The sequence below is a fragment of the Cydia fagiglandana genome, chromosome 12, assembly GCF_963556715.1.
Source record: "Cydia fagiglandana chromosome 12, ilCydFagi1.1, whole genome shotgun sequence".
Taxonomy (NCBI): Eukaryota; Metazoa; Arthropoda; class Insecta; order Lepidoptera; family Tortricidae; genus Cydia; species Cydia fagiglandana.
Genome location: NC_085943.1, coordinates 10,168,870 through 10,182,439, shown reverse-complemented (window position 1 = coordinate 10,182,439; position 13,570 = coordinate 10,168,870). Strand labels below are relative to the sequence as shown.

General features: G+C 37.2%; 1 protein-coding gene across 1 annotated transcript in view; it reads left to right on the top strand.

Annotated features, from left to right (window-relative positions):
* The window catches only part of LOC134669566 (alpha-tocopherol transfer protein-like), a 29,657-nt gene extending 19,849 nt beyond the window's left edge, over positions 1–9,808 (top strand). The window contains exons 6-8 of the mRNA XM_063527216.1: positions 7,947–8,057; positions 8,730–8,866; positions 9,368–9,808. Coding sequence (XP_063383286.1) covers positions 7,947–8,057; positions 8,730–8,866; positions 9,368–9,497 — 378 coding nt within the window. The 3' untranslated portion in view covers positions 9,498–9,808. The remainder of the gene's footprint in view (positions 1–7,946; positions 8,058–8,729; positions 8,867–9,367) is intronic.
* The last annotated feature ends 3,762 nt before the right edge of the window (positions 9,809–13,570 follow it).

Here is a 13,570-nt window from a genome sequence, read left to right as displayed (position 1 = left end):
AAAATTAGAAATACAGTATACCTATGCTACTTATCAAAATAGTATTTTGTATAAGACTTCAAATACTAATACTTTATGGTTTATTATTAATAAATCATTTGCTTCGATATACATATTTGCTTGTTTAATTTTAGCCGCTGCATTTGTCACAATTTCATGTATGTGTAGACAGGTTCTCCTTATTACACCGACATAAAGCTTATAATTGGCTATGGCAGGTCTGATAATGGTTTGGTACGCTACTTGTTTTCGGCGATATCAGACAAAAGGGAATTTGAAAACAACACGTTGAATGGAACACCACCGGCCGGTATTTATTACCTGAGCACTAGTGGGAAAGTGACCCAAGTGAACATGAATGATTACCAATTTTGAGATCTATCTTAATGTATTTAACAATATAATTGCAAGGTAACCAAGGTAGCATGGGTTTTTAAAGTTCTCGCGTGAAATCCTGCGTTTCAAATGCCGCATCGTTGGTAGATTTGTTGTTCTCGCGCAACAGTTAGGTAATTGATAAAAATAACAAATAATCACAAAGTAGTAGTAGGTAGTACGCGAAACTATATAACTTACACCATTATAGGTATTGTAATACGTTAGATTGAATTGTTAGTTTTATTTTATAAAATTGTTGATGTTATTATTTTTGCTTTTATGTAAATTCAATGTTGACGTGTAAAAGTGCCCTTGTGGCCTATTTGCTGAATAAATGTTGATGTTTGATGTTTATAAAATGTGTTTCTTTGATGGAAATGTAATATGTAATGAAATTAGCTTAAAAGCAATAATAGTAAAAAAAATTAAGGATCTAAACTAGGGACGGGTAGGTTTAAAATTACAAATAGTAGACTAAATACAATAGGGACACCTAATACTTCCATTCATATATTGTATAGTTGGCTAAAATATGTTATATTAACACATGTGTTAAAAAACTGTTATAAATAATTTTGAAAAATTCGTACGCCAAACGAGTTCATCTGAAGTCAACATTCAATACTAGACCTTGCATACCCAGACCTAGAGCATTGATTGGCTCAAACTGTGTCGGATCCGTTCGGGCCGGTGTTAAGTACCCGTGTAAACGGAGATACGTATCTGAGAAACGTTTCTTGGGAACGTTTCTTGGATACGTATCCGGATCCCGGCGGTTCCGTGTAAACCGTGTTCTTAGCACCGCCGGTCTTAAGAACACGGGTATTCGTTTCGGCGTGTAACACGGATACCGGGAGCCCTAGTCTAAAGTTAGTGGGGTCAGAGCTGCTACCAGATTTAAACAAAGGAGTTATTTTACTATGTTTCATTAAATCAGGAAACTCGCCGCAATCGACACTGTTGTTAAATATAACTACCAAGTCAGGCGCTACAATTTGTACTAAGGATTTGACAGCATGGACAGACAGATTTCATTGCATGTTTGAGAAAAGCACTATACATACCTCGGCGGGAAATGGGGTTGCCCGCGCTCAGACCTATCCGGCCTCGCTTCGCTCGGCCGTCTATATGTCTTCGGCCGGCAACCCCTTTCGTCCCGGCCTCTGTAGTAATGTACTATTACACTAAATTTGACAAAAAAAAAGGCTACAAATATAATGACCACCAAAAAATACTTTGGTACCCTAAATAAAAAAATCATGCTTACCAAAAAAAATTACTGAACACCAAAAAAATAAGGCCTAAAATTACAAATGTACCACCATTTTAATTACGACTGCACTTCAAATTGTATTCGAATACCAAATATATTGAATGATTACCAAAAATCATTAATGATCACCAAATCTTGAAGACCAAATAAATGCGATATTTTCACCTAAATAAACCACTATGATACCAAAAAATTTATACATATTGCCAAATAAAGTAAAATGATGCCAAAATTACTAGCCCCTCCCGCTCAACCCCCGTACCCCGCACCGCATAACTTAGGTAGGCATACTGAAATGCTACTAGAAAAGTATGTTAGGTTAGGTTTGTACTGCTATCAGTTAATTGGGCTAGGTTAACACTGCGACCCTTACAGAAACGAATTGCTACTAGAAAAGTGGGTTAGGTTAGGTTTGAACTGCGACCCTTACAGAAACGAAATGCTACTAGAAAAGGGGGTTAGGTTAGGTTTGAACTGTGACCCTTACAAAAACGAAATTCTACTAGAAAAGTAGGTTAGGTTAGGTTTGAACTGCGACCCTTCCAGATAAGAAATGCTACTAGAAAAGTGGGTTAGGTTAGGTTTGAACTGCGAACCTTACAGAAACGAAATGTTACTAGAAAAGTGGGTTAGGTTAGGTTTGAACTGCAACCCATACAGAAACGAAATGCTACTAGAAAATTTTGCTTTGCTTTAATAGGATAGCAAGATTTAAAAATTTGGTTATAATTTTACATTAAAATGGAGTTCAAATTTTGGTGGTCATTTACTATTTTTGGGTTTACAATGATTATTTTGGTGTCATTTTATTTAATAGGATAGCACGATGTAAAAATTTGGTTATCAATTGACATTAAATTGGGGTTTGAAATTTGGTAATTATTTACAATTTTTGGGTTAATAATGATTAATTTGGTGTCATTTCCTTTAATAGGATAGTAAAATGTAATAAAATTGGTAATCATTTCACATTAAAATGGTGTTATAATTTTGGTGATCATTCATTATTTTAGGGTGGTAAAGTAGATTTTTTTGGTATTAAATTTTATTAAATCTGGTGATCAGTTAAATAGCAGCCAAAAAAAAAACAAATTTGACAGTTTGACAGATTATGTCAATATACATTATGCCATGTCACTTACTAAATATTACCATACACATAAATGCATGTATATAAGTGGCGTACACACACGAAGAGAGGCCTATACTCAGCAGTGGGCGACTGAAAGCGAAAATGATGATGATGATGATGATGATGATGATTACCATATAAATCATGACCCGAACTTACTAACCCGAAATTACAAAAAATAATTTGGCCAAGCCCGAGATAGCTCGAGGCATTTAGTGTTCCGTACGGCTACCATCAGTTTGGCATTGACATAAACGCTACCGTGAACGTAATTTACTTTCTATGCATCTCGCTCGTACTGACATATTAGTGCGAAAGAGATATATATATTATTACCCGCTTTTTTAAATTACGTTCACGATATCGTACCGCTCGCATCGTTACATTTTACAGGGGTTGTTTGCCTGTTTTTAGGATACCGTATTCAATTAGGTACCCTATATATAGGAACCCATATAGTTTCGCAACCATTGTAGTTTTTACTACATATTTAATATATCATTAATTCTGAGACAAAATTTGTTTGTGGTGGCTGAAAAAACTTTCAACAACATATGTAAATATGGAATTCGGAATATTACTAAAAAAAATGGAGACAGGCGGTATCCGGGACAAAGGCGCTATGGTTGACGTGAAAAGTGGTGTAGACAGCTAATGCGAAAGCCGAAGGCCGAGCTCCACGTAGGGCCGAAGGCCCAAAGCGTCCAGAATGTCAGTGCTTAAACAAAGAACAACAGTACAAGTGTCTAAGTGCGAAGGCCGAAGGCAGAGCTTTAGCAAAATGTCAGTGCCTTAGCACAGAGCAATAGTACAAGTGTCTAAATGCGAAGGCCAAAGGCCGAGCTCCGCGTGCACAGAGCAATAGTACAAGTGTCTAAATGCGTAGGCCAAAGGCCGAGCTCCGCGTAGGGCCGAAGGCCCGAAGCGTCCAGGATGTCAGTGCTTTAACACAGAACAATAGTACAAGTGTCTAAATGCGAAAGCCGAAGGCCGAGCTCCGCGTAGGGCCGAAGGCCTGAAGGGTCCAGGATGTTAGTACTTAAACACAGGACAATAGTATAAGATAAGTGACTAAGCGGAGCTCAGCCTTCGGCCTTCGCATTTAGACACTTGTACTAATGACCTGTGTTTAGAACTGACCTCCTGGATGCTTCGGGCTTTCGGCCCAACGCGACTTCAGCCTTTGGATCTTGCGATTTAGACACTTGTACTTTAAAATCAAGGCCCCAACGTTGCCTGTTCTCTTTGACGGCGCAGCAACTAGTATCATTTCTCTCTCCTCGCTCTTTTAAAAATGCCGTTTGTCAAAAAAGGACAACCATACTGTTGACAAGATGGACTTCAAATCAAGGTGTTATCGTTTTAGGTGAAACCAGGTTGTGTATGTGTGCGTAAAAACGTATATGTGTGCTCTTTTAGGGATGTGAAAACTCGATTTTAATAATGTTATATATCGATAAACGCTACACAGCGGAACCGCAGAATAAATAATAGTACTAGGTACAGAAGACTCACTCTCTAACAAAACGCGTCTGTCACGATCAGCACAGATATGGCCGCTGGATGGCGACAGCGCCACGCGCAGCTTATGGCAAACCCCAAAATGGGGGTCGAACGGATGTACTTTTAGCTACCTGTAGCAAAGCGGAGTGAGCCACGCCCACGCCTGGCGGAACGAAATAGCGATTAATTGAAGCTTCAATATCTTCGTTAAACCTAAACATCATTGAAATGCTAATGGATAATAAATATATTATGATATAATAAAATAATTCAATTATTGCGGAACACATATTTTAGTAGGTATTTATGTATTTTAATTAAATAATAGCTGAACTTTCCCTTGGTTCCCTGCTGGGGGGCGTGACGCGTGACGATAAAATTGTGATCTGATAACCACAATAAACGATAAAAGTGTTTTTGTTCATTTTAAGTATCGTTAAACCTTTGAAGTAAAATTAAAATTGCAAGAAATGTCGATAGTTTATCGACATGGCTACAGCAAGGTGGGCCACATTGTTAATCGTACACTAAACAAAAGTGGTAACAGTAACAGCTCGCTTAGACGGAATCTTTGTATATTATATATCTATGTTTGAAATACTTGGAAAAGTTACGGGAGGCAAGCGTCTGTCGGACGCTTCGGCAGTGTTGCCAACTTGGCATAATATTTTCACTTGCTTTGGCACCAAAATTTTCCATTTAGCATCTGGCATATTTTTTAGCATAATTTAGTCTAAGCAAAGTTTGCACCAAATTGGCAGCAACAATATGCGCCATCGCCTTATGTGGTTCATATTTTCATATGAATTTTGACTTTTGTGGACGGATGGACGTCGACGGATTACTTATATAAAGTTGGTCAAGCAGATCTTGTCAGTAGAAAAAGGCGGCAAATTTGAAAAATGTATGTGTTTTAAGTATCTAATTTCAAGTTGTCATTTTAGCATTTTTTTAGCATATTTCATAAAACTTTGGCATAATTTTGGCATAATCTAGACATAAGTCTAGCAGTTTTTCAAAATCCGAGTTGGCAACACTGCGCTTCGGACCTTCAAATTGGTCTTACGCAGAGCTCAGCCTTCCGAATATTGTGTATATTGTTTCGACGAATCAGATACTCTCAATGAAATCTATAGATGAGGCCATAGCTGTAAATAAATATTAAATGACTTTATTATCTCTATACGCTTTACAAACTCTATGTGTCATATTGTGAATAAAAAAAACACAACGACAGTGAAGAACGGAATTCTTAATTTGAATTTTTCATATTTTTGAGATACCTAGTCCATTGGTTGGAAAGCCCGTTCGAAATTTAAACTTTATTTGCAATACAATAAGGTTGTATTTTGTAGATCTCTCTCATACTTATAGTAGGCTATTCAGATAAAATTAAATATCCCACAAAAATAAGCAAGCAGAATTAAACTTTGTGTCAAAGACATAAGTCATAAATTTCAATGCCAAAGTTTTAACTAAGGATCTTTCTCATTAAAGCTACTGCGTAATATGAAATGACCAGTGTAAGCATTAGTTAGCTAGCCCTAAGCAACCAAAGACCAGGCTCCAGTTGAAAAACTAATAAAGATAAAGTTAAGCTGATAATTTTCCCGCCGTCTCCATGCTTCTTTAAGTTGGGTATTGACTGGTCAGCTGCCTATTAGCTATAGTTTTCGCGAAAATCGCCAGGACAGAGGTGAAATTTTTTGTATGAAAACTTGCAACTTTAAATGCGTTTTTTGACGTAACTATTGCAGTCTAAAATGAAGTCAAAATCAGTCCATCGACTCAATTTTTTTCAAGCTTTCTAATGGTACCCCACACGATTCTTACAAATGAAAAAAGTTTCAGCCTACCCCTCTCTACCCCCTAAATTTCCCCCTTTAATAAGAAATAAGCAGTTTTGACTTATTTACAATATGAGTGGTGGTAATTGCTATAACTGTTCCAAATTTTAGGTATCTATGTCAAACGGTCTCTGAGAAAAACGTATTTAACTGATTTGCAAGACCGAAGTGATCCCATAAGTGTTCCGTAAACAAAGTTTTGTACGGAACACTAAAAAATTAATCTATGTAAAACGGTCAAGTGCGAGTCGGATTTCAATATATCCATACAAAAAGTCATCAGCGCCTGATGGAGTTAATAGCAAAGTTTTTTCGTAAATTCGTACCTTCAGAACGATATATCTCGAAAACGGTAAGAGATAAAGCAAAATGGACTTCAGTTTTGAGCTGTCGTTAGTACAAAGTACTAAACGAATAATGCATTTCCGTATATATAGACCTTTTTTGGGACCGATTTGGACAAAAAAAAAATCAAAAAATGAAAAATAAAAATTTGACCCGGGTCTAAAATCTTTATTTTTAGAGCTAGAGAGATGAAAAAAAAACCGTTTCTGTAAAATTTTAATATCTTTTGTTCAACCCCAAATCCAACCATATAGTCTTGTAACTTTAATTTAAAAAAAAATAACTTTGGTCAAAAATCACGTTTGTTGTATGGGAGCCCCATTTAAATCTTTATTTTATTCTGTTTTTAGTATTTGTTGTTATAGCGGCAACAGAAATACATAATCTGTGAAAATTTCAACTGTCTAGCTATCACGGTTCGTGAGATACAGCCTGGTGACAGACGGACGGACGGACGGACGGACGGACGGACGGACGGACGGACAGCGAAGTCTTAGTAATAGGGTCCCGTTTTACCCTTTGGGTACGGAACCCTAAAAAGCAGTGGTGGCCGAGTCACAAAACAGATAGGTACAGAAGTCAATCACATGTATGTACTTCACTTCTCATACCTACGCTCGGCGGTCGCTCTAGGGTTGTTAACTATAGCTTATGCACAAAAAACTGTCGTGGTAGTGGCACTCGTATCAGCTCCTATCTAGTTGTTTGATTTATTGTTGAGGATATGGAATGGGAAAAATGGAAATAGAAATTAATAATAACTAAAATATTTTAATTGTAATGTCATTGTTAAACTGGTAGTTTAAAAAACCGTTTAATGTTGGATTTAAACAATCATCTACTGAACAGTTATAATAACTTTTTTTTTGTTTCTCCATTATTGCACAAAAAAGTTCACATACGCGTGTCGCAAGCGGATGGCACTCGCGCTCGCAGTGGTCCCAATCGGTCCGAGATATCGTGTCCGTGAGCAGTGTCTATGTGTGCGTTGCTCGCGCGCACTTTGTATGTAGATTGATTTCTGTACCTATCTGTTTTGTGGCCGAGTGGATATGACGTCGGACTTTCAATCCGGAGGTCGCGGGTTCAATCCTGGTTCGTACCAATGAGTTTTTCAGAACTTATGTACGAAATATCATTTGATATTTACCACTAGCTTTTCGGTGAAGGAAAACATCGTGAGGAAACCTGCATACATCTGCGAAGGAAATTCAAAGGTGTATGTGAAGTCCCCAATCCGCATTGGGCTAGCGTGGGGACTATAGCCCAAGCCCTCTCGCGCATGGGAGGAGGCCTGTGCTCAGCAGTGGGACGTATATAGGCTGAAATGATGAATGATGAAGTTTATCGTTGTCTGAGTACCCACAACACAAGCCTTCTTGAGCTTACTGTGGGACTTAGTCAATCTGTGTAAGAATGTCCTTTTTTTTTCTTATGTCAATAATTTTGTTATTTTTCTTTATTCCAGGAAGCAATGCCGATTCGGCTGAAGCAAGTCCACGTGATCAATGCGCCGCCTTTCATTGACAAAGTGTTCTCAATCATGAAGCAGTTCATGAACAGGGATATGAGCGAAATGGTAAGCCCTCATAGCTTTTTCAACGCGTTAAAAAAGCGCTTGAATCTGTCCGCACTCTAATTTCGATTTAACGACCAAGGCTTAAAGATGAAAATTCAACAACGCTTAATGAAAAGCGCCAACGCCATCGTGTGAATAAATACACATGTATCCATTTGTGCCATTCGAACGCTTTTTTAACGCGCGTTGAAAAAGCTGTCGTGCGAATGGGGGCTAAGCATCGAGTTATCGCGCTGTTATTAGACTTAGACCAAGAGAAGTCTGCAGCGATTTCATAGCCGACGCAGTGCAACTGTTATTTATACGTCATCATTGATGTTTGACGTTTAAAATAACACTAGCCCTGTGTGGGCTATCGAAATCACTAGAGACTTCTTCTTGGTCTAACTAAAAAATCGGCATCTCTGGACTGTAGAGGGCAGCACCTGTCGGCGTGAAGACTCAATGTCAAGTTTAATTTTCCGATTTAGGCCACAAGGTTGGCAAACCCATCAACAGGTAAGGGAGCGTTCTAAAACTGTAGGAGAACATCAAACTCGCTGAAAGCACACGAAGAAAAAAAACATGATGTCTGACTTGTCTGTGGAAGATAAGTCAGTCGCCAAAACCAGCTCAAATCTTTAGTATTAACTAATTATACCGTTCCTGACTAGAAATCTTGTATAATTTCAGATCCACTTCCACGTGCCCAAGTCAGATACTCTGTTCAAATACTTCAGCCGAGACGAGCTGCCGAAAGACTTTGGAGGTAACCTGGAATCCTTGGAGTATTACAACAAGAGGCTGCATAACGTCCTCTTAAAACATAGGTATGTAGTTGAAACATTCGAAAAGTTATTCAATAGTTTACCGTTTAGTGTTGCGTTTGTCCCCGCACTCCCCTATTTGTGTTGATATTTTTATTTTTATTTTTGTTTTCGACATTTAGAGACGATACTTATAAATCTCTAATAAAGTATATAATATTTCATTGATTCCATATTTGTAATTGTTTTTTTTTTTTACTTATTTGTTATTTTATTGCTTGTAAAATATGACATGTAATGGCTCCTCTACACGATGGGCCAAGGCCGGCCATTCCAAGGGGCGCAGCCATGCGGTAGAATGAGATAGCAATATGACTTGCTCCCTCTAACGCATAAATGCGTCCTTTGGAATGTCCGGCGTTATGGCCCATCGTGTAGAGGAGCCATAAAAGTGCCCCTATGGCCTAGGTAGGTATTTACTGAATAAATGTTTGATGTTGATGTTTAATTGCCATGAACTCGTATAGATATTTTGTTAATAACTCTTGTTTGTTCTCTTTCTAGGGAAATTCTGAGCAAGGACGACCTTTGGAGAGCGCCCGAGAAGAAATCCAAGAAATCTAAGGGCTCCAAGAAAGAATTAGTCGCCGACGTCCCAGAAGTGGATTCATTCCGGTCTCTTGCCATAGACTAAAAAGACAAAATATAGAGGCCGTGTCCGTCTAAGCTAACCCAGAGGCCATACGGCGAAAAACGAATATCGAAAATTCTTTATCTGGCTCTCTATCGCTCGAATATGCAAGAGCAATTGAGACAGATAATAAAATAACGAAAACTTTCGTTTTTCATGGTAGGCCCTCTGCACCAACTTTGGCAGAATCAAGTGTGGAGTACCTACCTATCGACATGTCATCGTAGAAATTTGACATTCATAGCGACATTTCCACACTTATTCATTGCAAATGGAGTAAGCTTAGTCCGACTGTACGACTCTGCGCATTTTAAGGCTCCTCTTCACGTTGGGCCAACGCCAACGCCAACGAGGGACGCAGCCATGCGGTAGAATGAGATAGCAATATCACTTGCTCCTAACGCATAAATGCGTCCCTCGTTGGCGTTGGCGTTGGCCCAACGTGAAGAGGAGCCATTACAAGTTAGCATTAATACGACTGATATACTTAATAGTCGATTGCTCATCTCATACCCCAATAGTGTAGGGTAAATCGTCAATAACTGGCCACCTGATACGCTGATACTAAAATGAATTCTATTTATAGGTGAATAGTTATTATTTATTAAACAGTGGCCTGTTATTGACGAATTACCCTACATCAGTAATTATTATAATCTGACAAACTAAATTGTAAGTAGAAAAAGGCGTGAAATTTAAATTTTGTAGGTAAAGTCGAACTTGTGTGCCTAAATTTTTTTAATTTGCCGCCTTTTTCTATTGAAAAAGTCTATTTGCCGGAGTATATTTGTAGACTATGTTGTCAATATATTGATGTTGTTATGCAGAACTATGTGTAAGACACATATGGACTACTGTAAATGTAGTTTAATATATTTAGATTTTACCTTGAACTTTAATCATCGTAAAATTTTGCGACAGACAACTGCACATAATTGAAATTAAAAATGTTTTGGTTTGATTGACTTAATATGCCAACAAGTGTTGGGTAATTATATTTTTTTTAAACTTACAGTCAAGTGTAGAAGGTGCATACAACTTACTCAAAAAAAACACATACAGGGTGGAAAGATAAGTCATTAACTGTATCGACTAGTAGACTAAAATTGCGAGTTTTGAATTTTTAGTCGGTTCGAGTCGGTTCCGGGCGAGGCAAGCGAGTTTTAGAAAATCTTTGAATGCAGTTTTGATAATTTTAAAAAATAAAGGGATGTCTCCTTTAAGTAAGTGAAATGAGCCAGCTTAAGGATTTAAGGTAGTTTCCCTCCAGGGCCCGACTTATCTTTCCACCCTGTATAACCGAATTGATAACCTCGTCTCCTCCTTTTAGATTTGGAAGTCGGTAAAAAATATATTCCATGTTCTTTCGCTGACATATGATATGAGAAATGGGACATATTTTTGAGTATGATGAGTGCGCCAAATATTTTTACAATTGACTGTAAGTACCTTCTCTTCGAAGTCTTTGATTTTATAAAAATAATATGTGACGTTATCTATGAAAAGGGACCTTAATGTCGATGGCGCTTACGCCATTATTAACGATGCTCCGATATTAATACAATGCCGCACGACGCTGAGCGGCGTAAGCGCCATCGACAATAAGGTCCCTTTTCATAGATAATGCCCCATATGTGTGGGTTCAATTTTGCAACGTGTTGCTGTGCGTTTGTTTCTAAATACATAATTATATAATGTATATTTTGTAGGCTAGGTAGCCTTTATATTTGTGATCTGTTTTACATTTTGGGGGTTGTATAACAACATATATTTAAGTCGTGTGTCACACGCCAAACTTTTGCAAGATAGTTATTATTTATTACTTGTGAAGTTGTGACTTGTGAGCTGTCATATAGGGTCTGTTGCACCAAACTATCTGTCACCGTTAAATTGTTAGGAAATTTCATAGTTCACTGCCGATTGACGTTGAAAAGTCCGTTAATTATGGTTGGTGCAACCGGTCCGCCGGTTTAAAATATACAAACAATTTTTAGGAATATTTCTCTTACTACACACTCATCTTTTACAAAACCTTATTAAAAATGAAAACTACAATCATTTAACTAAAACAAAACGAATCAAAATATACGAGAAACGCAAACGTATGTTAAAATTAAGAATAGGTATGCCCAAAAAAATGTTAATTTATTTTTGGTCCATATTACTGTATAGCCGTCAGCGGCAATATTGTAATAGTGAGATGACCAGAGTTGTGTATGATGTTCCATAGGTTAATAATATTACTTTAGTTACCTACTTACTTAAAATTTGTTGTTCAATTTATATAAGTTTAGTATTAAACAAGTCACAATTTTATTAGGTTTCTACTCTTATTATCCCTATAGGGATTAGTATTTTTACTTTTTCTCGTATATTTATTTGATACCAATACCTATTGAAAAAATGTATTGAGTTTTTGTAAATGAAACTTATTTGACTTGATATAGGTACATACTAGTATTCACAAAAGATACTTATTATTGAGTTTTTGTAAAAAGATTTAATATCTTTTCACATTACCTCAGTCTTTTAAATATAGGCAAACATACTACATCATATTTATAATAATTCAATCATAAATCAATAAGGGACTCCATATTTTTATCAAGTATCTTATTGTTTTCGGGGGCCCTTGCGGATACACTTCGACCCATAGGTATTTTTTGTGCAAACGTATCTACTTATTATGGTATATATTAGTCACAGTAGGTATTCGTATATTACTTAATTCGGTAGGTCATGCCGAAAATCACTTTGAATTTCATCATGACACTATCAATTTTCAGAATCACTCCACATTAAGAAGTGATTTCGTAGGTATTGTATCTGCAACAGCATACACCTGATAGCTAGGAATGTGATATTTGTTTTTATATTTCTGAAAAGGTATGCCCCATTATTATTTAAGTAGGTAAGTACCTACCTTCTTTGGTACCTGATGCCTCTTGAATTAAAAATTAGAACCGTTAAGAGATTAAGGGGTTCATATTTGTTTAATATTTAATTACTCTCGCGTAGGTATACTCTGTATCTTTAGGTATTTAAATAAAAGGTAACAAAATATACCCTCCAATGGCTCCTTAAGCCAGTTGAGGGTAGATTAAAACATTACATGATCAAATAATGTAGGTTAAAGTCAGGTCGTTCAGTGACTGGTCCAGGCGGTTTTGTATTTGGTCGGTTAACCAATAAATGTTATAACTACACGAAATTTTACAAATTGTTTGTTTACTTTTATTTAAATACCTAAAGAAGACACAGACACACACACAGACAAAAAGAAGAAGAAGAAGAGAGAGAAGGTGCAAGGTGCAGACGTATGGTATAATCCTTTAGCATAGTATTTTCACAGAAACGTACGAACGTGCCATGCTATTTCAGTTAGTCTCAGTACAAACAGTATTGAGGTTGATTGAAATGGCATGACAAATAGGTACGAATACGAAGGTTTCCGAGAAACTACGATGGTAAAGGATTATGCACGACATCTGAGGTATACTATACTAAGGTACAGGTAAATTATTTGTTATCTATGGTCTCTTTTTAGGTGCCTATAATATTGAATAAAATGTAAACAAAACCTCGCGAGTCGATTTATTTATTTACGGACCTACTAATAGTAGAACATTCGCATTGGGCTAGCGTGGGGACTATAGCCCAAGCCCTCTCGCGCATGAGAGGAGGCCTGTGCTCAGCAGTGGGACGTATATAGGCTGAAATGATGATGATGATGAATAGTAGAACAAACTAGTATTCTATTGCATTAAGTATACCAAAGACTGATTAATTGAATAAGGTGCTGTGTAAGGTGTGCCCCCGAGTTTGACAGCTAAATAAGATGGCGCTGTAATCGCTGTATGTTGCCATGTTTTGAGGTCACTAAGTATAGTCACCTGCAATAATATGTTACTGTTTGAAGGCCGCAAAAATATGTGACACGCTCTTATGGCTCTACAAATAAGACCCTTATCAGATATTTTTGCGGCCTTCGAAGCGTAACATATTATTGCAGGTGACTGTACTTAAGTCAATTTCTGACAACGGATTGAAGCAATCCGTAATAATTGTTGTTCAGA